The 19,922-nt window shown below is 45.0% G+C and overlaps 1 protein-coding gene across 1 annotated transcript; it reads left to right on the top strand.

Annotated features, from left to right (window-relative positions):
- Positions 1–97: 97 nt before the first annotated feature.
- mus81 (mus81 structure-specific endonuclease subunit) lies at positions 98–19,390 on the top strand. Its single transcript, XM_077665445.1, has 12 exons — positions 98–440; positions 627–699; positions 2,819–3,144; positions 4,604–4,696; positions 5,206–5,294; positions 5,772–6,017; positions 8,755–8,962; positions 9,700–9,816; positions 11,215–11,388; positions 15,828–15,931; positions 17,091–17,159; positions 19,094–19,390. The coding sequence occupies exons 1-12, from the start codon at positions 297–299 to the stop codon at positions 19,158–19,160; spliced, it is 1,710 nt and encodes a 569-aa protein (XP_077521571.1). The 5' UTR covers positions 98–296; the 3' UTR covers positions 19,161–19,390.
- Positions 19,391–19,922: the final 532 nt, after the last annotated feature.

Below are 19,922 nucleotides of genomic sequence, written 5' to 3'. Positions count from 1 at the left end.
ACGCTTTGATAGACATATTTTTTACTCAGAATGCAAGTTACAGACCTACAAAACGTGTTTCTGAGCCTGATTGCGTCTCGACAAGTCAACCCAAGCCAAGTCAATCTGTGCCGCGCAACATGAACCGTCGGTAAACCATCGGCACCGTCGATTACAAGAGCCGTAAGATCAGCAAGGTCCGAATTTAAAGCGTCAGTGCTTCCCGCTATAACCCCTGAAATTAGTAGAATGTCTGCTCGCTTTGAAACAAAGTGACTCTGCATTTCTGTGTTTGCCTGATCCAACGGCTGCGCACAATGTCTACAGCTGCGACTGTCACGAAACTGCGGCGAATCACCAAGAAGAACCCCGATCCCAATCCACTCTTCACCAAATGGCTCCAGGAGTGGAGAGACGCCGCCGTGGCCAGCAACAGCAAACTTCAGCACGTTTACGGCAGGGTACGTTACACGTCGGTGTCCCTGTAGCGGGCTCGCATGTGCCTGAAGTTGGTATGTGCCTGAATGCTTCTTTTGATCTCAAGTAGATGCCCAGATATTGAATGGGTTGTAGGAGGCTGTCTGTATATCGAGAAAGTGGTTTGATGTTTGACGAGAAATATTGGTGCTCTTATTAAATGTACGCAGGCGTTGAAGTCGCTCAGGAAATACCCCCTCGTTCTCAAGACCGGCCAGGAGGCGAAGATATTGGAGTATTTCGGTGAGAGATCGCTTCTTTGAAAGCGAGCACAAATAATTCAAATGATTGAAGCGTGTATTTGCATTTTTAAATGTCTCTTTGCTTTCTGTGTCAGGGTGTGACAAAGTGTTCGCTACTTAAGACTATGTTTGTCTAATTCTTGAAGCACCGATTCAGCAGCAGAGTGGCTGTGTAGTTTTGCATGTAAGCATAGAGTCATGGGTTCGATGACTCCCAGCCGCGATTCCACTTTATAAGGGAGGGGAAGTGCAGATATGCTCTTGTGCTCAGATTTTGGTGCATACTAAAGAGCCATAGATGATGGTTGTTAACCTGGAGTTCTTCACTGAGGTGTAACTCTTAGCCCAGGTTTAGCTTTCACATATTAAAAGTGCATCACCTTCATTAATTTGCCATGGGTGGGCCTGGCAATCTCAGTAGGAATGATATAACTGAGGATAAGAACGCATGCTTATTCAAACACCAGTGATTGGAACGTCTCCGCTGCTGCTGCTAAGCAAACAAAGACGTCGAAAGAATGTGCTTGCCCTAGCGGCAATCAGTTTTTCACAAATTTTGGGGAATGTTAGAGGAACGCTTGGTAGCAGCATTGCCAGCAATGCCACTTACTTCTTTTGAGAACCCCGCATGGATGAACTCTGACTGTTAGAGCAATACGTTGTGGTAAGAGACTGCTCAACGAACCAGTGCTTGCATATTCTGCATAGACAGTAATGAATAACCCGTGATTCAGTCCGCTCCGTGGCAACCCAGAAAAGAATGCAGACCACGCAACAAAGGAGAGGTTCTTGCTTTCTTCAGAAAAGCAGAGTAGCTTTGTTATGTTCATGTATTTGTATATGTACATTAGCCCAAAGCGGTATTATAGTAGAAGTCTATTAAGCTGCATTTAACAGCTATTGTATTGAGAAAATACTAGTCACTCAAGATAAACCAACAAAACACCGAAGCCCAAACAGTCACACAACCTGACAAACAAAAGTACATGGAATATTGGCATAAAGAACACCAGACTCATGCCATGGAGAAAGGAAACGTATACACTATAGCCACATCAGTACTTCAATCCTGATGCGTCTGAAGGAGGAATATTGCTATAACATGTGATCCAAATTGCCACTCCACTTGCGCTTCCTTTGCTATGGCCACTGGGTGGGCATTGTGTGTGCTCTCATCCAGTCACTAGAATTGCCCTTTGATGCACCGATTGTTGCAAAGGCTAAAGGAAGCCTTCCTAACCCTTTCTCACATCATTGCTTCACATTTTGGCCTGATGTATGGAGGAAACCCCCCAAGGTGGAGAAAATTTGTAATAAGGGAGCAAATTACTTACTGCCATCCACCTAAGAACAGCCATACAGCTACAAAGGAAAGCTAAACAGCTTCCACAGAAACTTCATAGTTAAAAAAAAAAAAATTTATCCTGGTCGGGGGTTCAAACCCAGGACCACTGCTTCACCGGAGCAGTTTCTCTACCAACTGAGCTAACCGGGACGGCTAGCATGTGGTAGGGCGATAGCGAATTGATCAATAACTCGAAGTGGGAACAGTGTTGGTCTAATGTTTAGGGGAATCTCCCAAGGTGGAGAAAATTTGTAATAAGGGAGCAAATTATTCAATGCCATCCACCTAAGTGCAGCCACATGACTACAAAGGAAAGCTAAACAGCTTCCACGGAAACTTCATATTTAAGAAAAATTCGTCCTGCTCCGGGATTCGAACCTGGGACCATCACTTCACCGGAGCATTCATTCTACCAGCTGAGCTAACCGGGACGGCTAGCGTATGGTAGGGCGATGTCAAATTGATCAATAACCCGAAGTGGGAACAGTATTGGTCGAAGGTTATCTGACCAACACTATTCGCACTTCGAGTTACTGCAAAATTCGCTCTCACCCTTCTATTAGATTCCGCTTTAGATTCCAGCCATGGCATTCTCTTTCGTTTTGACACAATACGAAGTAAAGTTTCATTGTCAAGTTTGAAGCACGCCACTGTTAGCGAGAGATGAAGGCATGTCGTAATTATTAAACGTCCATGCCAACACTCCAAATATTCTCATCATTAAACTGCCGATGTGCACACTGTTTAAGGACTTGCCATCTGCCCACCACTGCAGGTGACAAGCTTTGTGCCATGCTCGACAAGAAGCTGGAAGAGCACCGTCGAGACAATCCTGCCTGGTGTCTGCCCTCGGATTCTGCTCCCATGGTTCTAGACTTGACGGACGATGATGATTCTCAAACATCAACCAGTCAGGACGATGCAGTTGGCACAACTTCAAGTGGCAAGCCTGCTTCCACTGTCAAGGCAAAGAGAAAAAAGGCCGGCAATGGCGCAGGCCCAACCACAAAGAAACGTGGACCACGGCAATACATACCGCTGCCACGGAGTGGAGCGCATGCAATACTGGTGACCTTGGGGAAGCGGCGACTGGAACTCAAGGTGCCATCTACTTTCGTTTCTTTTTTTTTTTTCGAATCCCTTAAAGGTTTTTCTTTCACAATATGTATGAGTGGATGCAATATGAAAGAGAAAATTAGCACATACTGATATGGGCCAATTGTCACTGAAGACACACACTGGGATGCTTGTGTTCTGTCTGCTTGAGAAAGCAGTACGGCATATGTAAACATCAAAGTGCTTGTTCGGTGCATAATGCTGTCCTTAAAATTGGAGGAATTGCTGTTAAAATCGCTACTGTTATCAAAACAGGAGGCACTCCTTGTAACAAGCTGGATGAGGTGTGCTGTCAATGTCAGCATACGCCCGCACGTTCCCTCTCATATTTCTCTCACCTGCACTACTGGGCTCCATTTAAATGTGAATGCACTCATGCCTTATTTGTGAAGTCTATCATTCAAAGTTGATTTTTAGTTAACTCAGTAACATACGCTACGCCCCTGTAGCCTTCCCTTCATTAGCAAGAAAACCTTTTTGCTGAGTGTGAAATAGTTGTCTTGACAAAAACTTTCTAATCACCTTAGAAAGAACTGCTGTCTGTTTTGAGGTGAGAGTTCTGCACCTACACCAAATCACTTGTGGCTTTAATTACAGAAATGTAAAGGCAGCTATTGCTAACATGTCCGCTCTGGAATGACGGAAAAATTCTCACATTTCTATGCTTATGCTGCTTGGAATAATGCACGAGCTAAAACAAAATGCCACCCTGGTGCACCATCGCACACACTGTTATTTGTACATATGTGTCTAACCACAAGGGATTTAAGGGAAATGTTTTCATTTTTCTAAATAGCTAATTTCAGTTCTCTGCATGAAGCTAACAGACCTTTAGCTCACTGCATTACACGTCCTGCGGTGGTCCTCTTTCTCATCTTAACTTTAGTTAGAGCATTATCAAATCCTGTATGTTCTACAGTCTAAGCTGCTGTTTTCATGTGCTTAATTTAACCCTTATCATTTTCTTTGCCAGCGCTATCCTGTTTCAACATTCTTATCAGTCTCAATTCAGGATTGTTATTTCAAAATTTAGTCTCATTTCAAGATTCTTTTCAGCCTTGGTTGCAACCTTTGTACAGGCCAATTTTCTTGCTAGTAATTTGTGGGTGTCTTCCTTGTGCAGTAGTCCTACATTGGAGCTTTAATGAACAGCATTAATGTATTAATATACAAAACAAATAAAAGGAGAAATTCTGGGTTTTCCCTAACAGGCAGACATGTTTAGTACTGCTCAGAAGAGAGCGAGAGTGAAAGTAAGGCAGTCTTGTTTTTTTCTTTCTTGAGGACGCACTGTGTGAATGCAAAGGTTTTCACAGGAGAAATGAGTACCGTGGCACTTGGGGCACTGAAAGTGATCGTGTGAGATCATCATAGTCTGTTCATAGCCCCCCGCTGTTGCTTTATGCAACTGCTAACAATGTCGTAATGCCTGCCCGATATGCAGGCCTCCTGGGCGGGGGCAAGCAGCCACGACTGGATGAGCAAGTCCGACGTGATCATTGCTGCACAGCCCCTCTGTGATGCATCTTTCACAGTGGTGAGAGAAACCATATGATTTTGAAGAAATCAGGAGGTTTGGGGTGGAAGGGGCAAAACTTCTTCGACAGTAAGGCTGAATTCAACAGTGCAGCCTCGTGGAAGCTCTCTCCCTCTTAGCTCCTGCAAAGTTACTGAACTCGTCAATCAGTTGGGCTTCACGTTAGTGTGTGTCATACTGCTGAGTAAGTTAAGCATAATTTGTATCTGTACTGTTGTATTTTTTCTTCTTTTTTTCCAGTGATGCGTGTAAATATATAGGAAATGTGCGAATTTCTCTGTGTTGCAACTAACCGTTTTTCTCCAATAAACTTCAATCACTTTGATGATTCTGTAAAACGAGTTGTGAATGCTGTGCATGGCAACACGGTCTTGCTGTAGCCTGTGGTTAGCTTATTCATCAGGTGTAACCAACAATTCTCTGGCCCTCCCTTGCATGCATGATTTCCTTGGGGCTTTTCTGAGGTTCCTCAAGTAGCTGTGAGCTAACGTTGTTGCCTTCCTCGCCAGCCTCTGCCAGACTCCCACTACACGGCCTGGAGCTGCATGGCAACGCTGATCAAAAAGGGACTCATCTCCAAGCAGGGCTGTCCAGCAAGGTACTACATGTTCTATTTATGACCTGTTTATTCCTTGCTGCTGAATTTGTAGACGTAGTTAACGCAAAGCAGCCAAGATGAGTTGTGGAAGGCAGTGTTTGGAGGGGTATTCTCTCATGGGTAACGATGTTGCCATCGTATGCCACAGCTAGAAACATCACTGTTCATCTACTTTCCAAAGAGAGGGATATTATACTGGTTGACTTACCGTGACATTCAGCCTTTGTCAAAAATACACAGTCCAAAAGGCCTCCATCTAAACATTGTAGTAGTGGGGCTCTCTATCATTGCAGGATGTTCAAAGCTCTAGTGGGGTGAAGACTTGATTCCCTTCTACCCTCGACATGTTTAGAATTTCGACAATGCAAAAGCAAGCCAAACTGCTTGGCTACTGACCAGTTTGAATGCTTTGCGTGTTTGAATTCGTTTCAAAAGGGGTCGACGTTGGAACAGTATTCATGAGAAATTTCTCCGCAGGTTTAGTCTGACGGACGAAGGGGAGGAGCTTGCCTGTCGACTCATAGCACCAGGAACGCTGCCTGGCACAGCAGCTGGGTCTGTTGCTTCACAGGCTGTGAATGGCGGGGACAATGTGCATTTGAACTTTCAGTCGGATGATGACTCATCAAATAGCTATCCTTCTGTCATAAGGCTTCCACCGCCACCCCCCTTGGATTCTATGCGCATCATCCTCCTGGTTGACTGCAGTGAAACGACCGCCAGGTGAGATAGGCGTCCTTACTCAATGCTGGCCTGATCAATGTCTAGTGCTGCTATCTGCTCAGCACACAGACTACGATTGCGTGACACCTAGCAGTATAGTTGTGGCAAGGGGACAAATTAGGAAAAGTAGAGCTGCATGCTGTTACTTTCAAAACTTGAAGTTTTGGATGATTGGTTGTTTGCAGCTAATACATTCACAAAAGAAGTTTAAGGGGATGATGGTCTCACAAATGTTTTCATATTTGTCGTTATGTTTCGCTAAAACTTAGCATGCTCTGAATTTAAATATGCATTTAGATTTCAAATGTGTCACCTGGAAGGAAATATATGGCAGAATAACATCCTAATTAGGTCATTTCTTTAGGCCTCTATGGTAATTGCTCAGTTAAAATAAAACTTAGAACATATAGACATTTCTAAAGATCCATCACACATCCTAAAGCTTTCCTTTTTTCATTAAGCATAATAGGTTAGAAATCATACCAAGTGTGGGCTAATTACTGCCACATTGTTTTTTCTTTCATGCTTTATTCATCTATGATAAACAAAATGAATTTATAGCATTTTTCTTAACCTTAGGGTGTGGGCTGGGCTTTTTCAGATGCCTGCATATTCTTAGAAAAGGTTATTTAGCTTTTAAGTTTAAATTTTTATAGCAGCCTGTAAGAAATGAGCTAATTAGGGTATGTTATTTTGCCATATATTTACTTCCAGGTGAGATATCTGAAATCATTTCCTTTCTGATTGTATTCTTCCGTTTTTTTGCCCCCTTTGCTGGTTTTCCGAATACTGTTGCAGTGTTTTTCTTGTAGTGACCAGTAAATGCAGCGTTAATGCAAGGACACTGTCTAATACAGGCTGCTTAGAAATCAGCGTGGTGAGGTCACTGTTCGCTTGCACGGACAGGACAAGCCATCAAGTCTACTGATCAGAAATACTAGTAGCTAGTTCATACGCAAATTCAAGTGGTGGAAAAAGGGGAAATGGTTTAAAACGCAATGCCCAGGAAGTTTAATTATCCATGAAACGACATCAGTGAGATGCCTTTTAGTCATACTTTATGCCCCCTATTTTTGATGAAAATTGGACCTCTAGTAAAGGGGTCCTCAATCTTTTTATTAGCCTTGGAAGACCCTCAGCGGGTTTCAGTGAGTGCTGAGGCACTCTTTATGTCTTGGCTACCATCTGTTCCTGCCTGAAATGCACATTCAAATAAACCCCAATTGCTAGTTACCGCTTGTCCTGTCCACTTCTCTTCCTACGTCCTGTTCCTGTCGCGGTTCTTTCTACCCTTGAACACAAAAACAAGCATGCAAACACTCAGCCCTCAAGAAATATATGTGCTATGTTCCCCTGATAATGACTGGTTGTGTAGTGAAACAGTCTGTACGACGTAGTGAAACTGGAACCAAGGTTTCTGCAAAACCTAGTTTGAGTATCTATGTACTAGCGATTCTCAAGCTACCACATCGTCACTTGTACGGCATATTGGCACCATTTCTGATTAGTAAATTTTTTTATGTGCAGTAATGATGTTTAATCGAGGGAATTATCTATTTTTCTTTTTCAGGGAATTTGAGGAGCAAAATTTTGCGAAAGCCAAACTTTTCCGGTCTTTTCAGGGAATTTTGAGAACCTGTCTCAGTTTTTCCAAATTGATGGAGTTTTAAAGCTGCTGCAGGGAAATAAAGACTTGAAGTTGGAATTTTGGGTCCTAACTGAGTGGCTTTTCTGTTATAGCATGAAGTATTGCTCATAAGTAGTGTTTGTCCTGACAGTTTTTGCATGTCTTTATGCTGTGCTCAGAACAGCTTAACAAACCTATGCTTCATATAGCCCAACATGTCCTATGAGCTTTCACATGTCCGAATGTCAAGAAGTTGTGAGAAGCTTGGTTAGTCAAGCTTGGGATGGTTAAACTACTTTGCTCTTGTGGTTCAGCCTACCACACACACGTCTGCGAGGAATATTGTGTTTTTTTATGTAGGGACAGAAATGTTGGCTGAGCTGCAACAGGTCTGAGGGTGCAGTCATGACTCATGCGCTCGTGTCATCCGCAGTGGGGCAGGGAGCTATTCGTTACATTGGAATTTCTGCCCACTGCACACAATGCACTATGGCCAGGGCATTTTATGCATCCTACCACCCCAAAATTCATATCAGCCGGGATCACATCATCGATATTCTACGGTAACACCATTAGTCGCAAGTCCAGTGAATGACATCTACAGACTTTTCCATCATCGAGCACAATGATGTTATCACAACACGATAGCTAGGCGGGCGAGTTGGTGATACATCAGCGCTTGACCCGTGTTTCCTACTCTTTGTTCCCCTTTTTTGCACTGTTATTTTTAAAAAATATGTTGTTACACGTGCCTAGGTATGTTGACACAGAAATAGATTAACAGTTTTATTTTGCACTGCATTTCTTCCAGTGAAACACCACACACAGACAATGATACAGATACCCCAAGCCCCTTGCAGGTACTCCATACAGTAGTTACTCATTGTGCCAATATTAAAGGGAACACTTTGTGAGCATTTAACCAATGATTGCTCTATGAGTATGGGTGAGAAGAACACTTTGTCTCTTATTCCATATAGCTCTCCCCTGGACAAGTAGTACTCCAACGGCATTGTGAAGTCCACTGGAGAAATGACAACAGAACTTGTTCTTGCATGAAAAGTGAGTGTTCCCCTTCGTGTTGCAGTTAAATGTAATTTGTCGCTGCAGTTCGCAGGAGCGTTTCTTGAGGGAACTACGAGAGCTGAACATCCCGCACGAGGTTCGGCGGCTGAACGTGGGCGACTTTGTGTGGGTGTGCCGGGCCGAGGGTGGCCCCCACGGGCGGCGCGAGTGGGTGCTGGGCCCCCTGGTGGAGAGGAAGCGCACTGACGATCTGGCCAAGAGCATCATAGATGGCCGCTTTCATGAGCAGAAGGTAGGGCTCGCCACAAGGCTCTGACTTCAACCCTTGTAGTGCTCAGATGACTTCATTGCTATGAACCAGAGGCTTCTTCTTCCTGTGTGCCTCATTTCTTGGTCTGCCTGACCACCGTTGCCCTGGAACATGGTCTCTCTACTGGCATCTTCGATTAACTTGCCCCAAAGTTGCCCCAAAACCTTTGTGGGGTGCAGGGGCCAATAGTAATTGAGACCTACATGCACAAGTGGAATTTATCGAACATAAAATTGCGCATTTGTGTGCATGGGTGCGCATCGATGTTTTTTATCGAAGATGGTTTAAAGCTTTGAAACATGGAGCAGTGCATGTCGGCCAAAATCACACAGTGCACAGAGTGTTGATAAGGAGGGTGCTTTGCAGCATGCAGTCTTGCTCAGTGCTTCACATCATATGTCATGCAAACTGCTGGCCAATGGCCCTTTCTTCCTTTTTTTTTTTCGTTGTTCTGGGCCAAAGTTCATGGTAGCTGAATTTTTTCATCGAAACCTTTTAAAATAAGTGGCTGCAAATACAGGCAGTACCTGCACAAGTTTATTTCACGACATGGAAAGCATTTGACCTACCTAACCAGTATTCCAGGACATGTGAGTGCGAGTTAACGAAAGTTTGTCAGAAAATAAATGTAGGGACGCGTAAACACTGCGAAAACAAACCGCATAAGTGCAGGGAAAGGTAGTTGTAATTCTTGTCCTTGCATCTGCCGTGTCCTCCAGGTGCGGCTTGTGGCTTCCGGCATCAAGCCGCTGGTGTACCTTATCGAGGAAGCTGGTGGCAAGTCAACGCACTGCATCTCTGACGCTGCTCTTGAGCAGGCAGTGCTCAACACACAGGTGGGAGAGGTCTCAGTCCTCACTTAAGCAAATTCTGACGGGCGTGCTTTCAGTGTGCCGTTTCATTTTGCGTCTTGATGCTGGTAGTCAGCTGCACAGCACATTTCAAACTGCTTGTTGCCTGTATGCAATGCACTTGCATCTCCGTGCCACTGTACTGGATCGCTACTGCTCTTGAGTCCTGTGTGAACAGCTGCAAAGGCACCATACGTATTGGCATAATCACATTTGTAATGCACTTCTACATTCCTCTTGAGCATTTCTGCCAGCCTGTGAATTCGATCTCTAAAGATGACAGCAAGGGAAAATGTGAGGCTTATTAAAGCAAGAGGCAGAACACAGGTTGAAGATGTGTTAGGTGAAATTAAAAGGAATGGTAAGTTCGAGTATGTTATGGTCATGGCCATCATGATCAACCCAGCAGTTTCCACTGCAGGACAAAGGCCAAATTAACCCTGTCCTGTGCCACCTGTGGCAAGCCTATATTCCTGCAAACTTCCTAATCTCATCCAGCCACCTGACTCTCTGCCACTCCTTGGTAAGCTTGTGATCTCTTGGAATCCACTCCATCACCATAAGGAACCTTCAGTTATTGGGTATGGTGTGGTATGTGGGGTAAGGGCCGCAGCAGTCGCTAAGTGGCTATGGTGTTCAGTACAGGCTATGGTGTTGGTACAGGACACTGGCTGCGGTGGCCGCATTTCATGTGAATGCCCACGTGCCGTACAATGGCAGTGCACATTAAGGAACCCCAGGTGGTCAAAATTAATCCGGAGCCCACCACTAAGGCACCCCTCCTGCTTATAATTCAGTTTTCTCAAGGTTGCAGTGCCGAAACTTCCACTTTTGCACCGTTTTTTTTTTTCATGGCTTTTTTTAATGTTTTTGGCCCAAAACATTCCTGACCCACACCCAAGAAAGATAGTAACTGGTTTGCATGTAGCTGATATTTGGTGTCAAAAAAAAAGAAGAAGGACGAGATGTAATTTCGGTAAGGTTATTCAAACTCCTGGCTTACACGTTAAAAACCTCAACGTTATAATCTGTTGCACTGTAGCACCGAAAGCAATGAATGCTGTTATTTGGGCTTACATCCGTTCTCATAAATCTTCTCTTATTTGGCGCCAAGCGGTTCTGCTTAGCCAGAAGCTGTGGTATTGTGAGAGTACAGAACCATGTCGCCCCTCATCGCCCACATGCAGGTTCAGATCACTAAACCGCACATATTGCACAATACCAAAAGGGGATTTAACAGTTGCAAAAAAAAAGATGACTGGCCGTTAATTGCACCGTGAGATTAGATACCAAAGGAAGCAGAATGTCACCCGGAGCCAAGTTGTGTGTACTGTCATCCTTTGTTCTCCTTCACCAACCTGCTCCATGCCCCCTCACCTTCAGGTATCGGACGGCTTCCTGATCAAGTGGACGCGTGATCCACGGGACACAGCCTGCTTCCTGGCCATTTCAACCTGCCACCTGCAGACCAAGAAGGCCAAGGCTGTGTCATCGGAAGAGTTCCTGCAGGGAAAGCCTACCTGGGAGGAATTCAACGCTGGCGGCATCAAGAGTCGGGTACACACAAAAGATGTATCATGTTGGTTTTAAATGCGTGCTGCTATTGATAATGCTTATTGATGCCATAGGGTCTAGAGCAGTTTTGCAGTCCCTAAAAAATAGTATTTGAGTGAATAAATCAGTTACCTTGTCCATCCAACTACGTGACCATCTGTCAGTCGTTGAGTTGTAGTGCGCATTGTGTTTTTTTATTATTATTATTACTTTTTATCAACCGCTGCCCTGTCCTGACAGTGAGGATGATATACTCGGAGAGTAAAGCAAAGTTGCAAATTATCCGGCAAAATCAAGGATTTGATTGTATTGAGGAGGTATTTAGCTCGTGAAGAAACAAAAATTTGTGTTTCCAGTAAAAAAAATTTATCATAAGCTCGTGTTTTGTGAGGTTACACCATGTTCTATGACAAACCCACAGAGGAGGTTTCTCAGTATTAGGTGTACTAGTTTCTTGCCAGCGAGGGACAGCTCTGTAGCATGTGGGGCTTTTCTGGGTGTCATAAATAGAGCTCCTAGTTCTCAATGCAATGAAAAGTGTGGATTTGTGTGTGTTCCTGGGATCTTTCTGTGTGTCAGGAGCTGAATTCTCTCCTTTTGCATTTTTTATTTGTGGGGGGAGGGGGAAGCATTGTGGCACACATGCCAGCCTTCATGTGCTACCCGATACAGGAAAAGCTCGTTAATTCGAACTCGGTTAATTCGAACTTACGGTTAATTCAAACTGACGCCCATGTCCCGGCACAGCCCCATGTATTTCAATGGGGGAAAGCTCCCAATAGTTCGAACAAGTTGGCATCCGCTACGGTTAATTCGAACTAGGAGCCACTGGCTGACACCGCTCCTCGTAGATCGAAGTTGACCCATAGCAAGTAAAACAGGCTCCAAATTTACCAGAAATGTAAAACAATGGAAAAGAAAAAAGGCCGAGTGCACAAGTCTCGCGGAGCCCGCATTCTGGTGCATGCCGTAGCAGGTTTTCGCTGCCGGAGCACTCGCCCGCGCCACTGATGCTTCGGCGTGAGCCATTCTAGGTTTTCGTTGTGCCGCGGTCGCTGGGTTGTGATCACATGGTTTAAACAACGTAGAATGGCGGTTCGGGCAATGACAGCTTTTCTTGCTGCCACGAGCGCTAGCTACATGGACAGCAGCGTGGAGACGTTGGAGCCCTTTTTAGCGATGCCGATATAATTGAAGCTGCATGCTCCTAGCACACGTCGCAGGGCTCACGTGTGGTGAGAACAGCCAACAGTGATGAGTTCGACGGCTGTGACGAGACTATGCCACCGCCAAGCGCACATGAAGTATCGTCGGCACTTGATGTTGCAGCACGCCACTTCTCTGTCAGTGAGAACTCTGACATTGCGCAGGAGCTTTCGGCAAGCTGCAGATGATGCTGATGGATTCTCGGCAGAAGAAACGCAAGCAAATACACTTCACCGAATACTTTCAATTCTGACAACCCTACCCCATAAATAAACATGTTTTGGAGCATAAATAGCGTCATATATTCCACCACTAAAGCTCGCTGCTCACGCGAATGCATTCCAGTACTTGTTTCCGGCGCATTACTGGCTGATCAGTTTACAGTCGAACCCGGATATATCGAATTCGACGGGGATCGGAAAATAGTTCGATATAGCGAAAATTCGATATACAGATACAGGCCAAAAACGCACTCGCGATCATAAAAAATTGTGGCTTACCAATTGGAACAGCCGCGAATCACATAGCATGTGCACACAATATGAAAGCGCTTTATTTCACGGAAAAAAAATCACTAATTTTGGGCTGCTTTTTTCTCTGGGAAATGAAGTTTAAAACACTAGTTTCAATCTTCTCAAGACTGTCTAGGTGCGAGAGCCCAGTGCCTTCCATTTCGCTGCAACAGCGCCGAATCAGGCTGAATGCTGACGCCAGTTCAGTGGCTGTGCACGGACGCGTTTCTTCGAAAACACAGTTGCCCTCGTTGTCGCTGGAATCGCTGTCTTGAACGCCAGCTATTCCTGCCACAATGTCCTCATCAGCGAGGTCGGCTACCGCTTGAACTTCGCTGTCAGCGTTAATGAAGTCATCAACAGTAACTTCGGGCGGGACGGTGCCGGAAAAATTGGACAAGTCGCGGAACGCGTCCTCCAAGCACTCATCGTCATCTAAAGCTTCCGGACATTCATCTCTGGCCACTTCAAGGCCTGCCTTGCCAAAACAGTTGGCTACTGTGGTCTGCTTCACGTCACCCCAAGCGCCGGTAATCATCTGGATCGCGCCAAGCAAGTCAATCTTGAGATCGGTTCCCATGCGGAGGTTTATGAGGAGCCGTTGAATAAGTCGCTTCCGATAGCCTACCTTGAATGCCTTTATGATACCCTAATCAAGGGGCTGCAGTCTCGCTGTGGTGTTCGGCGGGAGAAACTTCAATTCTATGTTCTGCAGCTTGCAAGTTGTTTGATGGGCCGAACAGTTGTCTACCAGAAGGCAAACTCGGCGGCCCGACTTGCCCAACTCAGCATCCCAAGCCTGCAGCCATTCAGCAAAAAGTTGACGTGTCATCCAGGCCTTCCTATTACAGCTGTAGCGGATGGGAAGCTGTTTACAGTTCTTGAAGCAGCGCGGTGACTTGCTCTTCCCGATCACGAATGGTCGTAGCTTGCACGAGCCGTCCATGTTGGCTGCAAGCAGCACCGACACACGCACTTTGCTCATTTTACCACCGTGGCATGTGGTTCCACGAAGAGCGAGTGTCTTATTCGGCAACATTTGCCAAAAGAGACCAGTTTCGTCTGCATTGAAGATTTCTGCAGGCGAAAACTTCTCAGTGATCTTCGGCCACTCCTCAGAAAGCCACTGCTGCATCTCCTGGCTGATGACAGCCCCACTTTCGCCTGAAATGGCCTTTCCTACAATGCCGTGGCGGTTTTTAAACCGTTGCAGGCATCGGGAATATTTTTCGCTCGGATTTCAAGAAACCACGTGTCTCCACTTTGTCAAAAGCAGCAGGGCGCACACGACACGCTCCCGAGCGACTTTCCTCACCTGCTTTAAGCTTGATGTCCTGCTTGTTTTTTAACAACGTACTTAAAGTACTCCGCGGAATGCCGAATGCATCTGCCACGGAGGACTTCTTTTCTCCATTCTCGACATGCCAGATTACTTCAAGCTTTCTTGCAAAGTCCAGATTCTTCCTCTTTTTTATGTCCGCGGATGCCATAGCTCACCAGATGACTGCATTCACACACGTTACACACGGCACGTTGAAACAGAGGTACGCACAACAACACGCACGATGTGCAGATGGAGCAGTCCGAGCGAAGCCTGTTCGAGCGACAGTCAACGGGGCTGCGAAGGAACGACAAAGGGAAAAGAAAGAAGAGAGCGGGGAAAAAGATCGGCGGAATATGCCATCGAAGGCGCTATGTTCGTTTTTTGAGCCCTCTCTGGCTCTCTCGTCTCCCCTGGCCCACGAGCGACCGTGCCGACCCTTCACTCTCTCTCTCTCTCTTTTCCCAGGAATCGTGGCTTGGAAACGTCGCCACGTCTCCATGCCGCGCACTCTCTTCGATGAGCTCCAATGCCCTTGCCCAATGCCCTTGCCCAATGCACACGCCGGTGGTAGAGGAGGAGCGAGAGAGCTCGCGCCGGTGGGGCGCAAGAACAGGGGAAAGGCGGCGACGGAGACGACGCAGGCGACGGACTCTGCGGAAAAGTTTACCTCTGAGGACCGGACACGAATGTCTTTGGGAAAAGCGCACCTTCCAGGGGCGCGGTGCAGCGCGCCGTTCGATATATCGAATGTCCAACGAAAATGGAATTCGATATACTACGCAATTGTCCTATACTTTTACATAGTATTTTCAAGGGGGTAATCTGTGTGTTCGATATAGCCAATAATTCGAAATATGCGGGTTCGATATATCCGGGTTCGACTGTATTTCATTTCCCACTGGGGCCGGATGAATTTAATTCTCAAAATGTGCCCGCCACAAACGTGTAGTAGCGACTAGCTCACGATAAGGAGTCCAGATGTGACTGCTTCGGGTTTTGCCCATGCGGCAGGGGCTATAACCGCTCTATCTAGCACCCATTCGATAATTCGAACTTTGCTTAATTCGAACAATTTTCCGGTCCCCTTCGAGTTCGAATTAACGACCGTTTACTGTACACAACTGCGGCAGTCGCCTCCAGCTTTAGTGAAGGTGCATGTCGTGTATGGGAGCCATGTTTCACAATAAAAAATAAAAAAACATTTTATGTGTGTTATCTTTCCTGCAGAATATTTCAGAATCTGTGTTCTGAATTCCTGGAGTTTAAAATCTTCCATCACATAAAATTAGAAGCCTTACTCTTAACCACTGGTGTGGGTAAAAGATTTCTGCTTGGGTCTGTTCATAAGCGAACTATAAAGTAACTTCTGCGGATATATGTGTGTGTATCTTCTTCGACAGGGCCTTCAAGTGCAAGAGATGATGGCCCTAAATATCCTCCAGGTCAAGGGAATGTCACTTGACAAGGTGATGCCACTGGTGCAAAAGTACCCAACACCTATGAGGTTGGTTACCTGTATTTATTTTTTTATTTTTTTCTTCTTTCGTTCACCCTTGATAGGTCAAAACTTGTGTTCCTTGCCCTGTATACCGGATATTGCAGCACTGTTACCTGCCATGATTTGTATTATGCCTACCTTTCTTCTCAGTGGCCTCACTCAAAGGGTAGGCCTACCTGAGGGCCCTGGAAGATTTCTCGATTGACGTGTGCTGCCCTTTATTTTCTTTCTCCTGAAATACCTATATGATCTGCTGCCCTAACAGACCAGTGGTTATCCACTCCTCACATTACATGGCCTGTCAAGATAATATTTTGGTTTCTTTTTGTGCCGATTGAGGGTTTTGATAGCTCTCATTTGCGGCCTAATCCATGGTGACTTCATGTCATTGTTACCGCTGTCGATTTCCTTTCAGCTGCTGACTGTAAAATTCTTGGCTCTGTTACAAACTCTATTGTTGCCTGCAAATTTCAGCCCTAGAAGTGGCAGAAAACATTGCCTTATATACCCTTATTTCACGAATTATCATTAACGGGCTGTTGATGGCATGGAGGTATCTTAAAGTTGCTCGTATGAAGGAAATTGTTGGCGTTGGTTCTAAGATTCATGTTTCCTTTGTTTTATGTCACTAGCTAAGCACTGCTGCATTCCTGGGCATGGTCCAAGCATGCTGCTATGCCTCTAATGTGTTGCTAGTTATTTATGAGGCATTCAAAGTGTAATTTCTGGCATTTAAGCCATGGTTTACTCATTAATCATTAACTAAGTTTTGCTATTGCAGTCGAACCTCGTTATAACGTAACAGTTTGTAACAAAATTATAGATATAATGAAAGAATGATGATTCTTTTTGGAAGGTTGGTCAACACAGGCTATAACGAAGCTACAGCTGTCACGAAGTAACGAGATTCAAACTTTGTAATGTGATAGCTAGCTGATCCGCCTCAGTGGAGCCCACAGAGCAATGAATGATCCCAGGCTGTCAGTAGCCACATGTTCAACTCTGCTACTGATATGGCTTTCTGTGGGTTGCTCAAAGCTTTCCAGGAGGTGGGTTTTCATGTTTGCGCTCCTCAAAGCAATACTGAAGGAAGCATTATTGTATACTCTCATTACCACAACAGTCAAATGCATGGCTTCTGATGCCAACTGCCTCCTTCGTTCAGGTTCTTTGAAGCCTTTGATAAAGCTGCCTCGGATCCTCGCGGCAAGACAGCATTCCTCAAAGACTGCGGGTAAGAATGGTGGTGTCCGCGGTGCTCTTGCTCCTTTGTTCATGTCCCCCTACCTCTCGGTTTTCCTAGCTGTCATTGCTATGAGAAACGAATACCGTCCCCACATCATATCTGTGCTGTAAATCCGGACAGCTTTTAAGTAAGAGTTGTCATATGTCGGCTGGTTGTCATTGTTGGGATTGTCGGAAATACTGCAAGGTGGCAGTGAAGAGTTTTTTTTTTGTACTGCTCCAGACCAGACTTGGTTGCTGGTTTACAGTGTGAGTTGCACTTTGAGCTTTGGGCTGCACAAGCCACTGGCTGATGGCCTTCCTTTCTTGAAGTCTGAAATACCAGATTTTGGGATATCCAAATTTCACCATGAAAACCTGTCAGGACCAGCACTGACGTCAGCGTACTAGTGAAACCTCGTTGATACGTTTTTAAAAAAAATTCGGAAAAAATATATTATCCGGGACCACGCATGAATGAAACCTTCTAATTTTGAAGAAATGTTAGTGCTGCATCATGTACAAACACATTTACTGACAGTTTCACTTCATAAAAATGTGAATTAGCATTTCTTGGCATAAGGTCTGAACAACTATTTTTTTAGTGCTCGCAGAATTCAGTCTGCATCTGTGTTGCCTTAAGCGCGGAAGAAACTTTGCAACACGTCCTGCCCCGTCAACGGCTATGGCAGAAGTATTCAAAATATCTTCCTCTTCGGGTTGGAATGTTTCGCCCCCATGCATCCAAGCACTGCAGGAAAGCCACGGCGGCGGCCCACTGTCGCAGCGTTCCAGCTATTCATGATGGGTTCTTTCCACACCCAGCCCACTCATATTTAAGCACATCATCACCCCGTTGCCCTTAGACAACACGAAGCCGCAACATCGTTTCTTTTTTTCATGTCGCATCCCCCCTGCACCGACCCACGCATATGTTAGCCATTTGTGCGTGCATGCATGTGTGGGCGGAGGGAGGGACATTTTAATGCCTAAGATTTTTAACGCACGAACCAGGAGCATACCAGCAAGGTTTTATGTACTGCAATACTACCTGTTAGAGTTTATTGTGCAACAAGAAAAATTTGCACAAGACCGATATTTTAGGATATTCAAGCTTAAGTCATCAATGGCTTACCATAAATGCAATACGATTCCATGATTTACCAATTTCACTGGCGTCCAAGGAATTGGAATCCGAGGGATGTGGTGCGTTTGTGTACAAATGTGGCTCAGAAACATAACCATACTGGCACAGTATTTGGCGGAATTCCGCAAGTTTGCTAGTTATTTCAGTGTAACCTCCAAACCATGCTTTTCTCACTTCCAACTCTACTCGGGCATGGTAGTACTAAAACAAGGACTCCAAAGATGTGCACACTGTACGTTAGTTTCTTGTGGCATAGAAATGTACTTGCAACAGATTACATAGCACTGACCAAAATGTTTTTGGTGCAAAAAATTTGCCTGAAAACACTAGCTGGACAAGAACTTTAGCTCAGGGTTTTCGTTTTGAACTGCTGTTTTTCACATACATGCTGTTGGTGTTTGGCTCTTAATCCAAGGTTATTTTTTTATTGAAAAGTAAGAATCGCGTATGATGGCTAGCCAGCATAATATGATTAAATTAAGAGTGGAGGTTAATTTTTGTCATTATCAATAATATCAGTAGCCATACCACGCCCACAGGGTGCTAAGTGGCTTTTTGCGGTCCTCACTTGTAATGTGTTGAATCACTATCTTTGTCCTGAGTTCATCTGAAATAACCTTCAACACAGGAGACTAGTATATCAGTGTCTAAGTCAAAAAGAAAGTGCTACTTTAGCTCTAGATTGCTCAGTGAGAATGTGTCACAGTTTTAATGATTCCATAATGTTTGTGAATTTCATCTCAGAAAAGTTATGTGGTGTCTTGTGTGGTGACTTTAATGCACAAATTTTCATGCAGGATCACTGGCAAGGCGTTACACGACAAGCTGTGGGCCTTGTACGGAAGTGCCGAGCCTTTGCAATGAAGAAACAGCCGGTCACTGCGGAGTCTAAGAAAAATGAAAGAGCTTTTAAATATATATATATATCACGGCATCTTAGTTTTGACGTTGAAGTGCTGCTCAGAACATTATTGGCTGAATCATGTCAACATCATCAGCCCACATGAACATGAGAAGCCATTGTCTGATGCACAGCCTACACTCCGTGTTGTGCTGCATTGTTGAGCAGAAAAATAAAGAGTGACAGAGGGTGCAGTTCTGTGAATTGAGATCCAGCCATTACAATGCAAAAATACAGCACTGGAAATGGAAAGAAAAGAGAAAAACACAGAGTTAATTTTGAAGATTGTAATCGTCGATGCTGACCTTGATGTTTCCTGATAGTTTGGAGACCTGGCGACATATTGCAGAATAGACTAGTATAACTTCTCCGGAATACTATGTATGTACACTTTATTATGCATGGCTCGACCATCAAACTGTCGCCTAGCTCTCTATGCTCGATCTGCTCTTCCCCCCTTTTTTGTGCCAAAAAGCCACCCTAAAATGCATTTTCCAAGAATTCTGGGAACCATTTCTTTAGCCAATAGGAATCTAGCTTGTTAGAGGCAATCAGGAGAGTTTCTTTCAAACTGAAAATGAAAATTACACACAGATGCCCACGGGTTTTATGACTTGCAAGCATGCAGTGTGCTGTGAAAGCAATAACTTGCATGCAACCCCCCCACCCCACCCCCCCCCCTTCCCCCCCTCAAAACCCCAGGTATCCGCGCATCAGCTCAATTT

This window comes from Amblyomma americanum, chromosome 5 (assembly GCF_052857255.1).
Source record: "Amblyomma americanum isolate KBUSLIRL-KWMA chromosome 5, ASM5285725v1, whole genome shotgun sequence".
Lineage (NCBI taxonomy): Eukaryota > Metazoa > Arthropoda > Arachnida > Ixodida > Ixodidae > Amblyomma > Amblyomma americanum.
The sequence above is the reverse complement of the archived record's forward strand: the minus strand, read 5'-3'. Positions and strand labels throughout refer to the sequence as shown.